At 41.5% G+C, this 24,619-nt stretch overlaps 1 protein-coding gene across 2 annotated transcripts; it reads right to left on the bottom strand.

The window, feature by feature from the left end:
* Window positions 1-1,267: 1,267 nt before the first annotated feature.
* Window positions 1,268-18,607, bottom strand: LOC124267078 (N-acetylated-alpha-linked acidic dipeptidase 2-like). 2 transcript variants are annotated; one of them, XM_046701906.1, is made up of 19 exons: window positions 18,361-18,607; window positions 14,661-14,970; window positions 13,834-14,119; window positions 13,005-13,130; window positions 12,549-12,732; window positions 12,214-12,310; window positions 11,666-11,755; window positions 10,855-10,940; window positions 10,012-10,131; window positions 9,548-9,633; window positions 8,288-8,351; window positions 8,039-8,106; window positions 6,297-6,406; window positions 5,587-5,677; window positions 4,994-5,083; window positions 3,407-3,572; window positions 2,824-2,905; window positions 2,162-2,254; window positions 1,268-2,024 (listed from the first exon to the last, which is right to left on the bottom strand). In XM_046701906.1, the coding sequence occupies exons 2-19, from the start codon at window positions 14,957-14,959 to the stop codon at window positions 1,817-1,819; spliced, it is 2,346 nt and encodes a 781-aa protein (XP_046557862.1). In that variant the 5' UTR covers window positions 14,960-14,970; window positions 18,361-18,607; the 3' UTR covers window positions 1,268-1,816. The 2 variants fall into 2 exon arrangements, with proteins under 2 accessions (XP_046557862.1, XP_046557863.1); XM_046701907.1 differs by lacking the exon at window positions 18,361-18,607 and adding an exon at window positions 15,197-15,448.
* Between the last annotated feature and the right edge of the window lie 6,012 nt (window positions 18,608-24,619).

The following is a 24,619-nucleotide window of genomic DNA, read 5'->3' as shown; positions in this document are numbered from 1 at the left end:
TGACACGAGTGTAATTGACAAGATTCAGATAAAACACGGCAAATATGCGGACATCGCTTACGAAATATCAGGCTTCAAGTTGTTCATGGAGTCTTAGGTTTGATGCTCCCTAATATGTGTGTTGGAATCGGGAGAATGCCCGGATTTTCTGACATGAACATATCCCTTCTGACAATTTGGTTTTGTAGAAGGTGGCAGTGTTAGGGGTCTTTGATTTGTCCCAAAGGTTCTTAACGGGTTCGATTAGGAAGTTCTTCCTGTGAAAATTCCAATTTGCTGTCCCGTCTGTGTGAAGCAAGGGCCCTGAAACTATCCAGACTGTATCCTCTGTGTAGCATCCGTATCAAAATAATAACTAATGATACCTAGACTGGAGAGTATTGTCAATACGATTTTCGATAACATCGACGAGCGCTAAGTTCAAGCTAATACGAAACATCGTTCAATAGTTGCTAACACATAAACAGTTTCTTATTAGCCAGGTGTCAAATGTCAAGGACAATTATTTGTTGAAAGACTTGTTGTTGCAACAATTTCATTCATGTTGTTTATGTAACGCCTCAGATGTTTGAATTTTTCTGGATGAGATGAGATCTACGTGCTGGGATATTTCGTATTACGAAAGGTAAATGGAAAGATGTTTGCTTCTTTGTGTAATTTGTGTGACTGATGGGTGCCACGGGTTGAACAAGACAAAGTTATCTTTTCGCGAACGCCTGATAGTCAGTTGATATATTTTTCGTCACGGTTTTGCACTTTGCATCTGTTTCAGCGGGTAATCGAGGCTGCTTCAACCCTGTCTTGGACATTTCGTACTGCAACATTAGTGTTGAGTCGATTACACAATTCGTCTTGTCTTTGCGTTAGATCATGTATAGTACTGAAGTACGCATTGAACATGATATCAACGCTCTTCGCCACTTTAAAGAGATTCTTGCTCTGTGAAACAATAGGAATGATGTAACATTGTAGCGTATTTAATAAACGAATAAATCTAATGTTAGGTCAGATGAAAGTCTTTCTCACACACCTACACGTTACCGATTGTACATGTGGTAACGGTGAACATTGAACATTGATAGGTACGTCAAATATACAGCTGGATTCAATACCAAACAAAGAACATTGCAAAATGTAAAAAGGATCCTGCCTATATTTCATAATGGATTGTAGATATATAGATATACATATATATACATATATATGTGTATATATATATATATCATATCACATAGATAAATAAATATATATATCAGGTATATATATATATATAATTACATTTGCTTCGAGGTTACATCTTACTATCTCAGCATAAGTAAAATATGTCTGACAACCGATAAAGGATATTTCCATTTACAATATTTTCCTCATTGGAATTGTCATCATTATTTTCATCTTGTAGCGAAAAGTTGATCGAATGAGATATTTCTTTCACACCGAAAAAGCTGACCTGCGATGCCAAAGTAGAATCGAAGAAATGTAAGAACAGTATTTTCTGGGTAACAATGTAATAGGCTAAAACTCAAAACACACTTAATAGAACACTGCGTAGAGACAAAGACTATACAGTGTTGATCTATTAATCTGGAATGAACATTCAATACCATTAGTGAATGAGTGAGTGAGTATAGTTTTACACCTCTTTTAGCAGTATTCCACCAATATCACGGCGGGGACACCAGAAATGGGCTTCACGCATTGTACCCAAGTGGGGAATCGAACCCGGGTGTTCGGCGTGACGAGCGAACGCTTTAACCACCAGACTACCCCACCGCGACTCCATACCATGAAGTAAATACAATAAAATGAGAAGCAATTAATTTTCTGGAATGAATCGGATGACATCCCGTAGTGTTGATGCAGCAGAGTCGATGGTGAACAGAATCACTGAGAAATGTCTCTTCACACGTTCCCAACGTGCCTCAACATCCGGGGCCTTCTCTATCTCAAACATCAGGTCAACGAGGCCTGGGAAACTACTTCCGGCGTAGGAATCTGTGCTGCTTTCAGCCAGGAGAAGATGCCTGAAATTATGAGAGAGTGAGTGTCAATGTTCGGGGCTTTCAGAATAACCAGTCAGCTATTTCATTGATAACAACAACACCTTATACGTTATAATGCAGTACAACGTGATTCTAACACTACATATTGTCATTCTCACTTTTTTAATGGCCTGCCTGGTAAACCTTCACTGTCCAGGAACGCTTTTTCCAATAGTGTCAGCTGGTCATTGACAGCCCTGATAGCCAAAGGGCTGAAATAGAAGTGCAAACCTATGTCAGAACATACATTACAGTAATTAGAATTCTCTGTATCCAAGTACATATGGGCACGGTGTTTACGCCTTGGTTTGAGTTCAGGAGATCATTGACAGTGACATACTGATAATACTGTGCAGTCCTAATACTAAACATGTCTACACGACATTGAGATGGCACTGGAGTCTGTGAGTGAGTTTAGTTTTACACCACTCTCAGCAATATTCCAGCTATATGGCGGCGCTCTGTAAATAATCGAGTCTGGACCAGACAATCCAGTGATGAACAGCATGAGCATTGATCTACGCAATTGGGATAAGACGACATGTGTCATCCAAGCCAGCGAGCCTGGCCACCCGATCCCGTTAGTCGCCTCTTACGACAAACATTTGGTTACTGAAGATCAATTCTAACCCGGATCTTCCCGTGTAGATGGCACTGGAACCATTTGAAGCAAAATGCATGTATCTTTGCTCGCACTGGTAAATTTCTATACACAGTATAGTAACACGTAGCATCTTTAATCATAGCACTTGGTTCGCAAGTATATGTCTGTTTTACTTACTCATTCCTGTTCATCTTAGCCACTCGTTCAGTGAAGTCATCCGCCACCTTGCTGAAGTTTGCAATCACAGAGCCAAGGTCATCTAGAAATATACATGTCATAATGTCATATTAAAACACTGTATTGACTAGAGATTCTTAACGGAATGATGCAGGACTTACGGGAGTTATTCAAACGAATCTTACTATTGCCAGTTAAACATACAACCATGTTATATTTCCACACTCCTCCGTTTTCCAAAACCATGACGGGTTATCGTAGTCATCTGTGGACCAGACAATCGAGTGACTGTTATTATGAGCATCGGTCCATCGGGTACAATGACACGCTATGAACCAATCACCCTGACTGAAGTCCTGATTACTTGCATGGGTACCATGTGTGAAGCCCATTTCTGGTGTCCCCTCCGTGATGTTGCTAAAAGCGCCGTAAAAATAAACCCATTCACTCTAGACAAGATGACATTACTTAGCTGGAATCAGTACGGTTAACTAACTTAGCAAGTCTTTACTAAAGCACAGCGTAACTAGATACACGACTCCACCGGCTCCACATAGCTAATGCATAAATCCGTGTCACATACCAAAGTTGGTTATGCGTGCTCTAAGTTTTTCCCCATGAGTCTTATCAATGGCCTTCCGGTATCTGTCGAGGGCCTGGCTGTAGTCGCTGACGTTGAAGGGGATGATGAGGGAGTCAGCCAGAGAACGTGCCAACTCTGTAGCCATCCTGGACACGGCGCGGTGGAACTGAGAGGCAGAAATTTTCGTGTCAATAGTTTAAAATGTTCTTGCTTACAGTCTTTCTCTGAAATATGACATTACTGGTACGGGAAGAATAATACTCGCAGCGGCCATTGCTGGAGTACATCATAGCTTCAGCAGTAAGAATGTTTAGGATTAGGTAGGAATGCACATGGTCGTTTACTTCCATCAGGCACATGACCCCATACGTCCTAGACCAGATTGATTAGTATTTCATTTCGGAGTAGAATCCATAGTGAGACGTGTCTTAGCCATTTACCATTTAAATGAAAGTCGCTCGCGCAGGTATGGTGCTGGGAAACTTGGAAACACAATCATATATATGGGAATCGAACCGCGATCATAGCTCAATGTCGCACGTAAGGGACGTTACTCTGTACAGCACATTGTGGTGCCAATGTCAGTGACAGGTCCGATGGATACCTAATTAACCAAGGTATCAGTCGACACAACGAAAATTGGACGCAGTCTCCTTCTGTTACTTTTCTGTGACGGTTAACAATTCCACCCATCTTGTGAGAACCATCCCATTTTGGTAGATTCAACCTAGAAGCAGGAAATAGGAACTCTGGAAACCATGTCACTTCATACACCAAGTGGGCTGGGCATCGGAAAGAGCAGGCAATATATTTCTGAGGAAGGGGATTCAGAAACAGTTCATGCATGGCATCGGAAAGAGCAGGCAATATATTTCTGAGCAGGCAATATATTTCTGAGGAAGGGGATTCAGAAACAGTTCATGCATGGCATCGGAAAGAGCAGGCAATATATTTCTGAGGAAGGGGATTCAGAAACAGTTCATGCATGGCATCGGAAAGAGCAGGCAATTCAGAAACATATGCAATGGCATCGGAAAGAGCAGGCAATATATTTCTGAGGAAGGGGATTCAGAAACAGTTCATGCATGGCATCGGAAAGAGCAGGCAATATATTTCTGAGGAAAGGGATTCAGAAACAGTTCATGCATGGCATCGGAAAGAGCAGGCAATATATTTCTGAGGAAAGGGATTCAGAAACAGTTCATGCATGGCATCGGAAAGAGCAGGCAATATATTTCTGAGGAAGGGATTCAGAAACAGTTCATGCATGGCATCGGAAAGAGCAGGCAATATATTTCTGAGGAAGGGATTCAGAAACAGTTCATGCATGGCATCGGAAAGAGCAGGCAATATATTTCTGAGGAAGGGGATTCAGAAACAGTTCATGCATGGCATCGGAAAGAGCAGGCAATATATTTCTGAGGAAAGGGATTCAGAAACAGTTCATGCATGGCATCGGAAAGAGCAGGCAATATATTTCTGAGGAAGGGGGTTTCGAAATAGTTACTGCCTCATAGTTCGAACCTTGATGGTGTGGAAGTTATGTTACATTGAAGTCAATATTTGAGTTCACACTTTGTTCCTTACCTCGAACTGCTTGTCCATGATGTTTTTCACTGCATAGAACGTCTCATACACAGAATGATACAAGGGATAGAAGTCCACCTTATACTTATACTGAAAACAAAATAATGTCAGTACGCAGTGTGACATAAAAACTGAATTGACATAAGTATACAAGACGACTATTTGACTGTATGTGATAGGTACATGTACATGGATGTCAAGTAGGTGAGTGAGTGAAATTTTAGCAATATAGAATGGGTTTCACATATTGCACCCATGAGGGGGATCGAACCCGCACTAGGCTATACCACTAACCGTTGTGTCTCAAATAAGAGATGAGGAAGGATTAGGGTATTGCGTTTAGCAATATTCCAGCAATGTCCCGACCGGGCACACTAGAAATAAGCTTCACACATCGAATCCATGTAGAAATCGAACCCAGGTCTTCATCGTTTCGAGCGAACGTTTTAACCACTAAGCTACACCACAAACAGTTGTATGTCAAATAAGAGATGAAGAATGATAAGGGTAGGGTAAACAAAGCTGTTAATCGACGGATTGTAAGAACATATTACACGTGTTTTCTAAATTACATGACGTTATAGATGGCGTACCGTATTGTAAACATATGACATGTCCACCGCTGTGATTCCAGCCTTCTGAAGTAACGGGGCGTAGTCACTCCCAGAACCCAAGTCCCTCATCCTGGTGGGAAAAATACAAAGGGAATACAAGTACCAATCTATCTTAAATCTATCAATTACATTGACATTTTAATTAATCACTGAAGTCCGTCAGGAATCTATAATGATCTGCTGAACGCGCGCCACTCGAACTGCATAACATTTACGTACCCATTGTTAAATAATAACCTTATGTTAGCATGAACAAAGTATTGTTTACACACCGATGGTTGAAATGACACTTTGTAATTGTCTAATTTTCCGTCTTTTTTACAGTGCTGAATATTTCTTCAATTGTACAATTCATATTCGGGTGGTACAATAGTCAGTCATTTCTTTACACCATGACAGCCTGAATGTATTTGAGACTGAAGGATTCGAAGAAGTGTTTGATAGAGTGAACACGAACATCACTTCAAACAACTCAGTCCAACAGCCGTGGCCTGACTGCATGAGGTTGCATGAACAATACACGTTGAGATCGGTTGGGATGTCAATTACAGTTAAACTATATATTAAAGTTGCCCCATTGATGCCCGTTGCAATAGGTACACGTTGGTGACGATGGTCGCCAACTGATGTCTAAATAACATGTTTTATTGGCTAACCGTACTCAGATGATGAACAAACGTTAATCTCACTTTGGAATGTTCATGGAAACGTTATTCTCTTTCAGTGGGTAGCTGTGGAGCCAAGTGTCGTACACGGTTGTTCGTCCGGCGGCCACCTCGGCCGGATTGGGGTTAGGAACCTGAAACACGTGTTCAGAAACACTAAGATTTTATTGCGGAGGGAGCCGTCTTCAGACAAGCAATACTATCGACTACAGGGTGAGCTTGAGTGGTCCAAGCACCGATTTGATTCAACGGCTTCATGAAAAAAATAATTCCGCTGAACGTCTATTGTACGATTCCGACTGCATCATCGAAGCTCATGACGTCAAGCACTGGATTATCTGGTCTCAAAGGTTCAAAGAAAGACTATCATCACCTAACATGTTTGAGTAAGTAGCCATGTACACGGCCTATACCTAATCAGAGCAACTCGTGAAGATCCGGGTAAGAATTGGTCTTCAGCAACCCATGCTTGTCAAAAGAGGCGACTAACGGGATCGGATAGACATACTCACTTAGTTGACGTATGTTCCAATTCGCTGATCGATGCTCATGATATAAAACACTGGATTGTCTGGTCCAGACTCGATAATCATAGAACGCCATCATAAAACAGGAAAATTGCCAAGTGCGTCGTTAAACAACAAACAAATCATTGGTACGATCACGTCGACCACGAATCAGTATAGGAGCTAATTGTAGGATGAACAGTCTGACGAGTGTATGTTGACTGAGTGACGAGTGGGTATGGTTTAAGCCGCTTTTAGCATTATGCCACCAATATATCACGGCGGGGGACACCAGAAATAACCTTCACATATTATGTATGCCCTTGTGGGGAATCGAACCCAGATTTTCAACGTGAAGAGCGGACGCTCTAACCATTACGCTATCTCATCCCTTGTACAATGTTCAGTCGCATGTTATGAATGACTCATTGTGTCAGGCCTGTGATCAAACATTATCAGCGGTCAGTGGCGTTTTGTTAATTTCACAAGTATGAATCCGATAACGTGGCGTCTAATTCGAGGTCCTGCTTTAATAATCAGCTGAATATGTTATCCCAGAAACTTTGTGGGAAGGTTGTAGATTGGTAACGTCATGAGACAACGTTGTCACAGCGTTAGTATTATGTCATTTTATAATGTTATGTCACACGTAATAACAACATTGCAAATTTACTTTGAGAAAACGTTATGCTTTGGGCTCCTTACAACGTTATTACTTGTCACGATAGAGTTTTCCGTAAAAGTTTTCATTTTGAGAATTTTTTAGTCACTTTTCAGCTACAGTTTAAGAAAACACACGATCAAAACAACGTGCAAATTGCCGAATAAACAATGATGTGAATTTCTGCTTTGTTTTCTATGTATTGTTCACTACTGGGAAAACTATTCAACTATTAATGTTAAATTGAACGTAAACACAGCGTAAAATACGTAAGCATCAAATAACGTTACCTTGTGGCGACGTAAAAATGATGCACCACAACGTCAGGCCACAACATTGTGACATAAATGAGTCCACAGAATAACAACGAAAGCATAACGTTGTGACAACGTTGAGACAACGTGAAATTGTTAGCTGGGATGTGTTCTAACTCTGGTTCATGTCCCAAATGAAAACAGACCCTCCCCTTCAACCACTGTATTTACTAGACACTCTGAGTCTGCGGGAGGCCTCCCTGCACCCAAGGAATGTCTATCAGCTTCTGTTCCCACTCATTGAAACTGTAGAACTACATGTAGTTTCTCGGTCAAATGGCTCACCTTCTTTGCGGCTTCGTACGTGGCCCTGTACATCAGGGGCGTGCTAGCAGCGGACAACGAGTAGTTTCCTGCGGGGAGACACGGGATAGGATCTACACATCATTTACATCACGTTGTTTTTTTGAGTATGGTGGATGGAATTAAGCAGATAAAATTAATTAAATGAATGGGTTATTATTAATTTGAACCTGTACTGATAGTTCGTCATTGTCATTCTGCGTGTCTATACAGATATTGGGATGTTATTACCAAAAACGGATATGTCCACGTTGATATACGCCACAGACCTCTCCCTGAGGTTTGTCTGGTATTGCTGGAAATATTATTATAATTACAATCAGTCATTTACATAATTGCACATTCACATATAATTTCAAACACCAACGTTAACATACATCAGGGTTATAATTACAGGAAATCATAATAAAGAGTATTTATGTGTTGGGATTGAATTCAGCTTCCAAAGACATGCGTGTTACAACATTTTGTATTTATTTACAACATTTCTGAACCAACCCCTGAAGACTGTACACCCCACACCCCGTAATAATCAAGTACACATACTTTTACTGGATGGAGGCAGATTGTACTCTTCTAGTATCAATGATACTTGCTTCAACACACACTCACTGGACTGATACCTGCTTCAACACACACTCACTGGACTGAGACTTCCTTCAACACACACTCACAGAGCTAAGACTTGCTTCAACACACACTCACTGGACTGATACTTGCTTCAACACACACTCACTGGACTGATACTTGCTTCAACACACTGGACTCAACACACACTCACTGGACTGATACTTGCTTCAACACACACTCACTGGACTGATACTTGCTTCAACACACACTCACTGGACTGACTCACTGGACTGATACTTGCTTCAACACACACTCACTGGACTGATACTTGCTTCAACACACACTCACTGGACTGGACGGACTGATATACTTGCTTCAACACACACACTCACTGGACTGAGACTTGCTTCAACACACACTCACTGGACGTATACTTCAACACACACTCACTGGACTGATACTTGCTTCAACACACACTCACTCACTGGACTGAGACTTGCTTCAACACACACACACTGCTTCTTCAACACACACTCACTGGACTGAGACTTGCTTCAACACACACTCACTGGACTGATACTTGCTTCAACACACACTCACTGGACTGATACTTGCTTCAACACACACTCACTTGGCTGAGACTTGCTTCAACACACACTCACTGGACTGATACTTGCTTCAACACACACTCACTAGGCTGAGACTTGCTTCAACACACACTCTGACTAGGCTGAGACTTGCTTCAACACACACTCACTGGACTGATACTTGCTTCAACACACACTCACTGGGCTGAGACTTGCTTCAACACACACTCACTAGGCTGAGACTTGCTTCAACACACCCTCACTGGACTGAGACTTGCTTCAACACATACACAGACACTCTCACTCTCTCTCTCACCCCCACCACGTTACTCACCTCCACCCACTCATTGGACCCCAGCAGACCGTATTCCTCTGCCCCCCAGCTGCAGAACATGATGGACCGACGGGGACGCCACTTGCCTGGGACACAGTCACATTGATATTTAGACCAACATTTAGTATTTACAATATGGATATGATGATCTTAAGGATTTACCAATTAAGAACATTTTTCAGTAAACCTGTTTTAGAATATCACTTCCTTATTTCACAACTTTAATATTTTTGATGTCTGATTGATTTTGTTCTTGAAGGGATGTATTGTCGGCCACTGCTTAAAGACAGACAAGATTTTTCTCAGAAAGTTGGAATCGAACCTGTTTTTCCAAACATGATATCCTACATGTTCAGTGAAACGTTTTCTTTGTTTGCAAAACCTGAAGAAAAGTATTTTTTCAAATCTTCCTAGGTAATTGCTATATTCTGTCCGTCAGCTGGACAATGTCTGCGAAAACTGACCACTCTGGACCATCTGCCCCAAGGCTCGTGCGGACTCCATTATGGCTGCTGTTCCACTGGACGGGTCAATAGCCCCGTACACCCAAGCATCTCTGTGGTTCCCAACTATCACGTAACGATCTATGGATGAAAAATGGTTTCTTGGCTGAGAATTTAGGCAAAACTAAAACGCATACACACTTATATTCATATGCTAGGTTGGAGCACGTAACACTTATCCACAAACCTGCGTCATCACTGTCACATAATAGCACACTATGCCATGTGTCTTGTATTACTGATGTTTGCTTTGTTTGCTAGTTGTTCAACACCACACACACAGCAATATTACAGCGGTCTGTAAATAATCGAGTCTGGACCAGACAATCCAGTGATAAACACTATGAGCATCGATCTACGCAATTGGGATACGATGACATGTGTCAACTAAGTCATCGAGCCTGACCACCCGATCCTGTTTGTCGCCTCTTACGACAAGCATGGGTAACTGAAGACCAATTCCAACCCGGATCTTTACGGTTCGTACTTATGATGTAATAAACAAACAAATATAAAAGCATACTATTAGGTTAATTACCATATCAGTATAACAATTACAACAGGAAAAGAATAACTAATAACCGTGTCCGAGGTGATACCAAGCAGGGAAAAGGAGACACCTCGCGAGTTGTGTCGCGACGTCAAGGGAGGTAATTCCAGTGTGCTTGAAATACAATAAACATATATATAATATTATACATGCTCAGCAGAACAAAACGCCATCGTGCATGAACCTGTCTGTATGTCTGTGTCTGTATGTGTCTCTATATGTGTCCGTGTGGCTGTGTCTGCGTAATAACTCACCAGGCTCTGTTAATCCTTTGATAATACCGATGACATTGTAGGCAGTTTTTATTTCATTCGTTGTTGATATGTTCATTTGAATCTTCCTGTAGTAAACACATGAAAATAACCAACTCAGGAGCTATAAGGGTTGAACATTCTTATGAATCAATGATGCATTAACAATATCATCTAGCGGCCAAGCGCCAGCGTGCACGACATGGACAGCCTTTTATCATCATTATGCCTCTTGAGCTCAACACGGCTTGTAACATCACGGAGTGTGCTATCTTATTGGTGCAATTAACGTTGAATCCATATACCGATGCTTTCTTTCTACATTTTGTTTATAGAAAACTTTAAATAAAAATATAAATGCATGTACATATATAAGACGCCAATATGATAATAATTATATAAATAATGAATAATTCGAAAATTGCTCAAATAAACTCGTGGCCGCATAATAGCTACAACATATCATGCCCAAAATAAGATTTCAGAGTGAGATACACACAAAACATATCAAATAAAATGATATTTGAAAATGAAAATATTTGACTCTCAGACATGTCCAGATATGAAGACATTGTCTCTATGGAATATGCAAATATTAATCTCATTGATTATCTACCAAAACAGATGCTATTTGGAGCCAAATAGTGAAGAACACAGTACGAAGGGGCGTGGAAAATGAGGGACGACACCTGGTGTTCGTGAAAATGGAAAATGAAAACATTCACATCACGGGCTTCGGTGTCTTAATCCAATGACTCCCCAGAAAGATATACATCCATGATGTACAGACAGTTTTGGTGAAAATTCCACTCACCACCCTGTCTTCTGCAGACCTGGCCCCAGTCTGTAGGTGATGTTGAGACGCCCTCGCCAGGCAACCGGAACCTCATCTCCACCCATCTCTCTGTGGGTGGGACAACACGAACAAAAAACAGAATGTATGACTACTGTTCAAAATATTTCCTACGTACCGGACAATCTAGCCTAATCTACCGATGTACTACAAGAATATATGTAAAGGAATAATAGAAAATAATTGCCATGATTTCTGGCTGGTAGACGTCAACGCTAAATAGTACCCAGTCTCGATCTTCTGCAGGAACAGATTCCTTGGGACCAATAGTAGTGAACTTTACATGAATTGATCACTAAAATCAGTGATGGCACCAGTTAATTGTGGAAATGGTAAGCGTGTCCTGTAATGCTGGTTGTATTCACCACCAGCACAACTTATTTATTGCATGGCACCGGGACCCAGTTCCCCTAACGGTAACCTGTAAATAAGCGAAACAAGTGATGAATCAGAACACCCTGTGACTCGATAGAGGATTTATTATGTTAAACTGAAAGCGTAATATTTACCTGAGGATTTGCTCAGCGATGTCATATCCTATGGGATGTGCTGGTATTTTGGGAAGTTTAACGGCAGAAGAATTTTCAGGATACCGATATGCAGTTTCTAGAAGGGTCAAGAGAATTAACACGTGAGTTAATCTGGAAGTATCAACTGTTTACTTATGTTTTAATCCTCATTGCAATGTAAACGCCGTAATGTGATCACCGTTGCTGACAATATTCATGATGTCATAACCTAACATCGTAGATTTTCTCTGTAAACTCATAGACAGCTTTTCAAAATAGAAGACTCGTTTAAGAATCTGTTTGTTTGCATTATGTGCGCTCGACGTCAAACCTACTAATTGCTGGATATCCTGGTGTTAGCGGGTCGCCACCACCAGTGTAGATTGTCCCCCTTTGTGCCCCTGACCCTGGCAGCCACCACGTTTCCGGGTAGACACGTGGGTCGCCCTCCCACGTGTAGTCAGCTGGGTCTGAGAAGATGATTACAGCAATCGCGCCGTGGTCCGCAGCTATCTGAACCTACATCATCGGAAGAACAACTAAACAATGATATATCTGGATGGACAGTTAGATGTTTTCTGAGATGCTGTGATCCTTGTCCAGCCATTATGTTGACGTTGGATACGATTAATCAGTATATTGACAAAATGTCAGGGAGTTGTTAGTTACTGAAGCAGTGACGGACCTTTTGTGTAACACAAGTATGTGTAACTTGTGTCTAAACTAACAATTAAAATCGCCTTCTTGTGCCTTGCAGTGGTGTAACAGCTTGATGGTGTGATTCGCTTTACCTTACTCCCTCTGAAGATCCTCCCGTATCTGACGATTACGATCTTCCCCGTGACGTTCATGCTGGCGTTCTTCTCCAGCCAATCATAGTCCTCCACTCGGCCATAATTTACATACACCATATCGCCCTGGCAACCAAAGGTTAACATGAACAGAGCACAGACACGAGGCACTTCCAGAGCAGAATAGGTAAGATCCGACTGGTGTGTTTCCATATGTTACATTTCACATTTTTTAGGGAGTATGCTCTTTCAACGAAGCTTTCAAAGAGTGATATCAATGGGTCTTGCTTAAAAGTTGAGTTATGAGGGTTAAAACATTCAGTATTTTAAAAAGGCTTCGAAATGTTGTATGGAAGACACGTTGGGGACAGTCCCAAATTTGAAGCATCAGTGACAAACATTGTCTCCGACACAAGTCCCTATTTTGACCTGTTCTCGTGATTATCACATAAAGAAATACCTTGGTTTTACATGTGTCTATGACCGATGCAACCGATGGGGCAGGATACGCTGCCTATGGCTGTTCATTCGAAATATACCCAGAGACAGATACACTCTGTTTGTAACATGTTTTGTAGCCAGTAAGCTATGTTTTACCGTACGTAGTAAGAGATTAGAGAGTGACTGAAATGACGTGTACACCTGGGACACTGTCAGTTTGTTCAGGAATCAGAATAAGAAGAAAATCACCTTTGACTCTTGACACCATAGGTACATTACTTTGGACATACTTCAACGCTATTTCTAAACACAACAAATTGGAGCAACGTAACATTAATAGAATACACTATATCCAAGAAAATGGTTATTTGACGTCTGTATAGCTCACCTCCACCAAGCCTGCCGGTGAGTAGGCGTTGTAAGGCGGCAGCGCATCAGGGTCATCTTCACCAGTCAGATTAGCTTCCTTCAATGGAGACTCGTAAACCACTCCGCCGGTGTCGTTCAGGACGCGCACCACGTTGGGGTTGTCTGCGTCGGGGAAGGACAGAAGGACGTCATACGGCGTTAGTTTGACGTCATCAAAACCCCACTCCATCCATTTATCCTTGATCCAGTAAGCAAGGTCAAGGTTATTTTGAGACCCTGCAACGTGTGGTTTGCTTGACAGAAATCTGAAAAGCAGATACGCATATGTTATCTGCATTACCGAACATCCACATGTGTGTAGTTGCGCGTGTGCGTGCGTGCGTGTGCATGTGCATGTGCGTTTGGGGTAATTTCATTGGACAACATGCGTCATGCGCCAAATTTGCAAATGTCCTCCACATGTCTTCCATAAAACTTAAAAGTTTCTTGAGGCCTTGATGTTGCAAACATAATTAGATATGTTTTGATGACGACAATCAGAGGGTTGGTATAACGATGCATTATTGCATTACATGTGCACATGGGGATGTAGACATTTTGTACTCTCGTTGAATCAGGTTGCTCAGTGAACGTAATACAAAACATGATTGAAACATTTAGCATTAAAAATAACACTATAATATTAACATTTTATTGGGACAGAGTCATCATAAACGTTTTCTTGCTACCAGTAGTGTCATTCTATCGAGGCAATGAGGCGTGTTTCAATAACGTACGGTTCCTTCTAACGACTAAAGAATGACATTTTAAACTGTTTCTTTAAAACTATCAACAATAAGGTCTTACTTGAGGTAGTTTTCAATTCGTTTGTTATCCACTGCATCCAATAGTTGCTTTCCTATTTCCGGATCACCCTCTTTAATTATAGTCTCGGGGACACCTGGCAAGAAGACACCTTGTTTGTCGGGTACTACTTCCGGTTTCTCCGCTGTCGGCTGGCCGGGACATATTGCGTAGCGACCAATGATGATCCCGATGCCCAGTCCGGCAAGTACGGCAAATACTCCGGTGATGTAGACATTTCGTTTGGATGTAGTGCCGGGTTTACTGCTTTTGCTATCGTCCATTAACTGAAACTCGCCCATGACTGCAGTTTCTGTCAAAAGAGAGGCAAAGATTACATACATTTTAGTGACAAGCCCGCTTTTGGTTGAACAACTGAACAATTCCTTGACAACTGAAGCAAATTATGATGACATTTAGTGTTGTTAATTCAGATACATTATAAGACATTAAAGAGTCTGTGTTATCAGATACATTATAAGACATTCAAGAGTCTGTGTTATCTGCTGAATATGGAATGCACGTAGCTTGGTAATTACCTGGATATAGCGAATCCCTTTTACCCAGGCGCAAACGTTTATAGCAAAAACCATGGAATGACCGATGTCTGTATGTACGAATCTCTTTGCATATACAATATTGGAAAGGTCCTAATCAGTTACTGTCCAAAAATGACTTCCAGATTAATGGGATCACTGTGTATCACAACAAGTGTCAGCTTGTTCTCATCTCCAGTCCTAATCCGTGTTGCGTAATATGCCCGCAAACAGTCGACAAACGACATGACAAATACACGGGGAGTGTGAATTCGCTTGAAAAGGTATGATAAATATTCTTTGAAGGTCATACACGCTTCAATGACCCACCCACATAGGTATAAAGTGCAGCCTGTGGTGTTTACAAGTTGTTGACAATATGTTGATATATATAGCTGGCTCCAGGCATACAAAATATCACGTACTTGGAGTGCATGCATAGATATGTTTTACAGCATAAACCGGAACCTTTCTAATGCGTTAGACGCGACAGCTGACACGTACACGAACAAACTTTCGGCGTGTTACATATATTTAATACAACATTCCACCCGTGAAGATCCGGGTTAGAATTGATCTTCAGTAACCCATGCCTGTCGTAAGAGGCGATTAACGGGATCGGGTGGTCAGGCTCGCTGACTTGGTTGACACATGTTATCGTATCCCAATAGCGTAGATCGATGCTCATGCTGTTGATCACTGGGTTGTCTGGTCCAGAATCGATTATTTACAGACGGCCGTACAGTTGGAATATTGCTGAGTGCGGCGTGAAACTAAATTCACTCACTGAATACAACATTCCTTAATAACCGCTATTTTTGCTAGTCCTTATACACTTAATTACAAACTGAATTCATTTTGATTGAGTATAGTTTCAGGCCGATATATTATTCCAGGTTGGGGACACCAGAAATGAGCTTCCCATATTGTTCCCATGTGGGGAATCGAACCTAGTTCTTTAACCAATGGCTACCCAACCGCGATCAATATATATGATATAGTTATAAATGTATAGTTCATCAATAATAACTTTATATTCATGTACAACTTATCTAATCATCATCATAACATATAAGGTAATACAAGGATAATACAATGAGTAATATGGTTCGGTACAATAACAAAATGCGGCTACGAATGTTTGTCGCTAGTCTTGCAGTCTGTAGAAACGTGTCTGGCCAATAAAAGTAATGAAATCCCTGGAAATTTATTCATTATCAGTAAGTAACGATATCGAATTGGAAATGTCTTTAACGATTAACGTCACACGAAGTTACAGTATTTCCCGAATTTACAAATGAACCTTTCATCCGGCGGCCGTATGAACAACGTTTGAAATCTACGTATCATCTGGCTGTCAGATCTACACACGTTTAAAGGGGTTAAAGTAAACGAACATTCAACTCTGCATTTACATGTATTTCACAGGTGTGTACATCTGGTCATTGTTTTCGTGTGTTGTGTACAAACGTAAATGCTGTGAATGTAGGACATGGATTTAAATACCTTTGAAATCTCGTATGACAAGGGTTAGGTTTGTCATATGTTTAATACACGTGTATATATGTGGCAGTGGGTAACTAAAGACACACTAATCTAACGTGTATTTCAAAAGTTCAGTAACAAGGAACGAGGAAAGAGTCCCTTGATCGATAGTATTTGTAAAGAAAGAATAAAGACGTCAAAATACTGAAATTCTAACAAGGATGTAACTGACACAAATATTTGACTAGTCACTTAAACACTCTTTTCAGGATAAAAGTGATAATTAAATAATAATACTATGATTTGTATTTCCTCAGTATCTTGTGAAATATAACGATTGCATAGAAGAAACAAATGTGTTTCTAGCATATAGATGTAGGATAACTATATTTCACGATTCGCTTATTTTGTTTAAAAGATAACTAAATTGCAACTCTTTCCTAACATCGCCAATGTTCTGCACAAATTGCAGATCTGCGGTACTTCTTACTTGATCGATCGTATAACTGACTTGTATGTATGTTCTTCTTTGGGTTGAAGGTGTAATTTCTCATGAAATTACTTATTTCAACATTGACAATAGTGAAAATAACTGAACTGTTGTTTAAAAATATCATATTCACGGTTTATAGGACCAAGCAAACACAATTATTTAAGACTAACTAACATTTGGCCTTTTGTGGCACTTTAAGTATCGGCTAACATTGAGTTACGTAACTGAAATTTGAGTAATTTGTTCGGTAATAGCCGCATGTTCGGTAATACGCAAAACGCCGTAAACGTATTATTCCAGGTGGGGAACACCAGACATGAGCTTGCAATATTGTTCCCGTGTGGGGAATCGAACCTGGGTCTTTGGCATAACGACTGAACGCTTTAACCACTGGGCCACCCCACCGCCAATCTCGCGAATGTGTGACAATATAACAAGGGCTCTTTCCTTGATCTCTTTCATACTAAAACCTGACTTTATTGCGACAACCTAAGACATGGGCCGCCGTCATTAAGACATGTCGTAAAATAAACACTTGCCGCGGCACTGCTGTATGTTGAGACTCGTGTACGAATACTCAAAACGTCAGGCGTACCAGAGTTCAGAATTGGTAATGAGGCACGCCGTGTATACTGTTCTTCATCGCTCTGGTGATGCACTGACTCATCAACTTTTGTTTGTTAAAACGTATAGACTCACATCCGACAGCAGAAAGCCATATGCAATAGGTAGAGAATCAACGCCATGCATCACTGAAACCAACTTGTATTTGAGTCTTCATTGTCTTCAAGGGGACGATGTTGTAGAGTTTATTTTTAGAGCAGACCTTACGCAATACTAACGTATACATTAAAGTATATTGCTGTATATTGAATATTAAATTTGTTTCTGAAAATATACAGCGATTCCCAACTATAGCTAATGCACTTAGTAACCATACATAGTTCTACAACAGTATTGTGAGGTTTAATGAATGAGAATAAAGAAGGTCCCAAATCTTAGGTCGGCAATGTCTTCACAGTGGTGAAGGAGGAAATATGCCCAAACGGCGACTCCTATACAAACGAGTAATTCTTAGCTCAGATTCATTGTTAATGCTCAGCATTAAAGACCGCATTAGTATTACATAGACACAGCTGTTGAAACAAATAACTACACACTTTACCATCATAATGAACACTGTGCTTACCTCAAAGCTGCCGACGAGCCTGTGTTTGTGCCGGTGATCTGAGGTCGATGTGTAGAGCCTTCTGTTAGCCTGTAGCTCTTCAACAAGGACCAAGATTAAGCTTTTGTGTGTTTACATGTTTCCGTCATGCTTCACTGGATCTTAAATAGCTAAAGGACTGTAGCACCCTAGTGTTGAAATATGTCAATGGAAGGGCTATGGAGGTTGATTCAGATCTTGTAGATCTCGCAACGATGTTGAAGGGGCACGATATCTATGTCGGCTATTTAACATATGGTATATTTGAGACTACACTTTCTCAGCGGTGTGTAGTCATGCATTCCAACTATAAATCAGCCAGCTTGTTGTGGTCAGTATCATCCATCTCTCTACCACTCAGACCCGAAACGTATCCGGTTACTGTAAGCAACTGTCCACAATACATAGGTCACCCTCTTTTCAGCTGTGCAGCCTCAAGTCTAGTGTGTCTCACAGTCCCTGAACCATATTACTTTACCTACTGCCTAGCCCTCCCTGCAGTACTAAAGCCCTAAATGAAGTAAATCTAGATTTCCCCAGGTTAAGGATATGTGGTCTCCCTGGGGCTCCTTTTCAATTGAAATGGGTATATTTATTACAATCAAAATTATATATATTCAGGGGCTAAGCGTTAGTCTACCCCAAGGCAGGTGGAGGGAGGAGGGGTGGTAGGGGTTACAGTGTTCGCTAGTCACGCCGAAAACCTGGGTTCGTCGCTCAACAGGGATACAATGTGTGAAGCCAATTTCTAGTGTCCTGTGATGTATAATGTTGACTTCTATCTCCGCAAAGGCTCTTCAAAAGCACTGGTATAATGTTGTAAATGCAAACACTAATCGGCTGTTGAAAGTGTATCTCGGGCTAACATTAAATGCAAATAATATAGTCTGTATTGTTGGAGAGATATGATATGATATGATATGATATGATATGATATGATATGATGTGATAAGATATGCACGGGGGAATGGTACAGTTTCCCATATAGAACTTTTACAGACCTTGAGGTCATGAACATGCAGGTGCAAGACTTGCAGCCTTGGAATTGTCTTAAAAAGTGTTCATCAAATTTATTCGTTTTTGTAAATTTCAGTACTGTATGAAGCACAAGTATTTCTTTCCGTTAGTGTACATGGGATTTGATTGCACCTCCTAAACTGATTCACCCCGTTACACTCACGATCCGGAACCCGTGAAGATCCGGGTTACAATAGGCCTTGTTGTCTTCAGCCACACGTTTGTCGTACCCCACAAGGGTAGGCTCTCTGTCATAGTTGACACATGTCATCCTATCCCCATTGCGTAGATCGATGGTCATGATGCTGATCACTGGTTCAGACCCGATTATTTACAGACCACCGCCATTCAGCTGGAATATTGCTGTGTGCGGCGTTAAACTACAAACAAACAAACAAACACAATATGGGCGGAAGGAAACCCACCATACCTAGGAACCATGGATATTGTATCATGATGCATATACAAAATGCCCTCTTTATGAAATTACGTCGACATAGTGAGTTTAGTTTTACGCCGCTTTTAGCAATATCACTACGGGGGGACACCAGAAATGGGTTTCACACTTTGTACCCATGTGGGGAATCGAACCCGGGTCTTCGGCGTGACGAGCGAACTCTTTAACCACTAGGCTACCCCCACCGCCCTATGTCGACATAGACTATATGTTAAGGGAGTGTAGAGGGGGCTGGGTATTTCTTTACCCTGGCTACTCACCGTGTTTTGAAGATGAGCATCCGATCATAACAAACAATTCAATATGGCTATGCGTGTAACTGTGCAAATCTGAATCACTTTGTGAACATCCGTGCCTCCTCTGAAAGAGCCTCTTTGTAAATGCAGTTGCACGAGTGGATCACATACATAATGAGAAGTTTTCTAGGTCAACGTATCTTCAAGTAGTCAGCTCATACTGTAGTGTGCAATCTGGTTTTACTGGTTTACGTATTGTTTTACTGGTTTTACTGGAGAGCAGAGCATAGTAAGCATTGGGGAAAGTTCCCTGCATATATTATTAGGGGCTTTGTTCATTTTACTAATTATAAGCGAAGGTGAAACATATTGGTCCATGCACTTCTGATGTGTCTGCACAAAACCTTTCTCTCATCCTCAGCATCTGTCTAACCGTGAAGCCTGACCTTTACGGGACACCCTTCGGATCATTCATTTCAAGGCCGCCCTTTGTGTTTACGTTTTATAGGCAATAACGCTGTTGTGTTATGTATCAACTACTTTCACAAATATATCATGTTCTTATATATCTCGAAATATAGCTGAGATGGTTAAGATACACAGCTGACCTAGTTTACATTAACAAAATGTATATCGCTTGCAAGGATCAACACCACAAGGGTAAGCTTCTATGACAAAGACAGGTTAGGGTGTGTGTGTCACTGTTTTATGTTTATTGTCCCAATAGTTACTGGAGTTATGTATAAGGTGCCACAAACATACCACGTATCACAGACATTGACACATTACACACGTATCACAGGCAGTGACACCTTACACACGTATCACAGACAGTGACGCCTTACACACGTATCACAGGCAGTGAACCTTACACGCGTATCACAGGCAGTGACACATTACACACGTATCATGAGCAGTGACACCTTACACACGTATCAGACAGTGACACCTTACACACACGCATCAGACAGTGACACCTTACACACGTTTCATAGGCAGTGACACATTACACACGTATCACAGGCAGTGACGCCTTACAAACGTATCACAGGCAGTGACATCTTACACACGTATCAGACAGTGACGCCTTACACACGTATCACAGACAGTGACACCGTACACACGTATCAGACAGTGACACCTTACACACGAATCAGACAGTGACGCCTTACACACGTATCAGGCAGTGACACCGTACACACGTATCATGAGCAGTGACACCTTACACACGTATCAGACAGTGACACCTTACACACGTATCAGACAGTGACGCCTTACACACGTATCAGGCAGTGACACCGTACACACGTATCAGACAGTGACACCTTACACACGAATCAGACAGTGACGCCTTACACACGTATCAGACAGTGACACCTTACACACGAATCAGACAGTGACGCCTTACACACGTATCAGGCAGTGACACCGTACACACGTATCATGAGCAGTGACACCTTACACACGTATCAGACAGTGACACCTTACACACGAATCAGACAGTGACGCCTTACACACGTATCAGACAGTGACACATTACACACGTATCAGACAGTGACGCCTTACACACGTATCACAGGCAGTGACACATTACACACGTATCAGACAGTGACACATTACACACGTATCAGACGGTGACACATTACACACGTATCACAGGCAGTGACACATTACACACGTATCAGGCAGTGACACCTTACACACGTATCAGACAGTGACGACCTTACACACGTATCAGACAGTGACACATTACACACGTATCACAGGCAGTGACACCTTACACATGTATCAGACAGTGACACCTTACACACGTATCACAGGCAGTGACACATTACACACGTATCACAGGCAGTGACACCTTACACACGTATCACAGACAGTGACACCTTACACACGTATCACAGACAGTGGCACATTACACACGTATCACAGGCAGTGACACCTTACACACGTATCATGAGCAGTGACACCTTACACACGTATCAGACAGTGACACCTTACACACGCATCAGACAGTGACACCTTACACACGTTTCATAGGCAGTGACACATTACACACGTATCACAGGCAGTGACGCCTTACAAACGTATCACAGGCAGTGACATCTTACACACGTATCAGACAGTGACGCCTTACACACGTATCACAGACAGTGACACCGTACACACGTATCATACAGCAGTGACACCTTACACACGAATCAGACAGTGACGCCTTACACACGTATCAGGCAGTGACACCGTACACACGTATCATGAGCAGTGACACCTTACACACGTATCAGACAGTGACACCTTACACACACGTATCAGACAGTGACGCCTTACACACGTATCAGGCAGTGACACCGTACACACGTATCAGACAGTGACACCTTACACACGTATCAGACAGTGACGCCTTACACACGTATCAGACAGTGACACCTTACACACGAATCAGACAGTGACGCCTTACACACGTATCAGGCAGTGACACCGTATCACAGGCAGTGTATCATGTATCAGTGACACCTTACACACGTATCAGACAGTGACACCTTACACACGAATCAGACAGTGACGCCTTACACACGTATCAGACAGTGACACATTACACACGTATCAGACAGTGACACATTACATACGTATCACAGGCAGTGACACATTACACACGTATCAGACAGTGACACATTACACACGTATCAGACGGTGACACATTACACACGTATCACAGGCAGTGACACATTACACACGTATCAGACAGTGACACATTACACACGTATCAGACAGTGAAAAATTACACACGTATCAGACAGTGACACATTACACACGTATCACAGGCAGTGACACCTTGCACATGTATCAGACAGTGACACATTACACACGTATCACAGGCAGTGACACTTTACACACGTATCACAGGCAGTGACACCTTACACACGTATCACGGACAGTGACACATTACACACGTATCACAGACAGTGACACATTACACACGTATCACAGGCAGTGACACCTTACACACGTATCATGAGCAGTGACACCTTACACATTTATCACAGGCAGTGACACCTTACGCGCGTATCACAGGCAGTGACACCTTACACACACGCATCAGACAGTGACACCCTACACACGTATCACAGGCAGTGACACCTTAACAAAGATCATAGTTGTCATAACAAACGTAAAGCAGTGAATACAGTAAAGATTTTAGAAATCATGGAACTTTATAACCTGATATATTTAATTAACATATACGTTTGCTTCAATTGATTTAATATATTTGGGTGACATTGTGATGCTGTGGTGTCAGTGAATGCGGGCTTGATGTCTATATTACAGTGAAATGATTGTAAACCACTTACATAAAACCTGTTTACAAACGTGTCGAATAACATAGAAGTTGGATTTGGTAAGTGAAGAAAATAAATAAAGGAGTCGTTTAGAGAAGACGCACAGACCGTCCATATGTATTTATAGCATTGTGTACCTATGTACATTATTCCGATAAAGTAGTTATATGTCAGGTTGTAACTGTGTTCCACCCAATGTTATTAACCATAAACGTTAAAATCATCGAATCTCACAAGGCGATAAAACCTACAGACGTTAATAGATTCTGTCCTGCTAACATTACGCGTGAATTAGTGTTCAGGCTAAATGTGCACGCCAGGTGAAGACAGTACCCCGTCAAAGCAAGGCTAGACCCTTGCGTGCGACGAAACAAGAAAGACTGTAGTGCTAAGCCGAGCCACAAACATATTGGACAAACACACGAGTTTTGTGACCAGTTTACTCATACATTGTAGTGGGTGATATATGTGCCGATATTATTATCACCTTAAGAACGTGGCTCTGTGCTCTCAGACAGTAAGAGATTTCAAATAATGCCAAAGGTCTGCCAAACGTATTCCTAGATCTATGCATAATGCCAAATGTTAGATTTGGCAATCATGATAAATGATTTTACGTCATAATGTGGAATTGAATCTAAAGAGTTCACCGAAATCAGTAAGGTATATTCTGAAACTATGCTGCATGTGTTCCCATCAGGATGGTTCAATTGCTTATCAATACGTCGAAATGAATGCAACTATTTACCACCAAATTTCCTCGATGGGAGTATTTAGGGTAGCCGAGTAGTTAAAGCGTTGGCCGAAGACCTGGGTTCGATTCCCATGAGTACAATGTGTGAAGCCTATTTCTGGTGTCCCCCGTCATTATATTGCTGGAATATTGCTAAACGCGGCGTAAAACTTTACTCACTCACTCCTCGAAGGTTTCATTAAGCACGGTAACAATATTGACAAACTTTAAGGATAACAACTTCTTTATTTCATGAGTGCGACATTTCGATACAGATTCTTGTACCGTTGTAGGAATTTATGCTAGACAATGGTATAGGAATCTAAATCGAAACGTCGCACACACGAAATAGAGAAGCTGTTATCCATAAAGTTTGTTTATATTGTACTCCCCAACTTATAAAATGACACTCAAAGACATTAACCGCAGAGATCAGATGGTAGTCCCAACCTGTAATCAT

Source organism: Haliotis rubra, unplaced genomic scaffold, assembly GCF_003918875.1.
Source record: "Haliotis rubra isolate DU_JTF1 unplaced genomic scaffold, ASM391887v1 Scf13, whole genome shotgun sequence".
NCBI classification, from domain to species: Eukaryota; Metazoa; Mollusca; class Gastropoda; order Lepetellida; family Haliotidae; genus Haliotis; species Haliotis rubra.
Note: the sequence above shows the minus strand (reverse complement) of the source record. Positions and strands in the feature narration are given on the sequence as shown.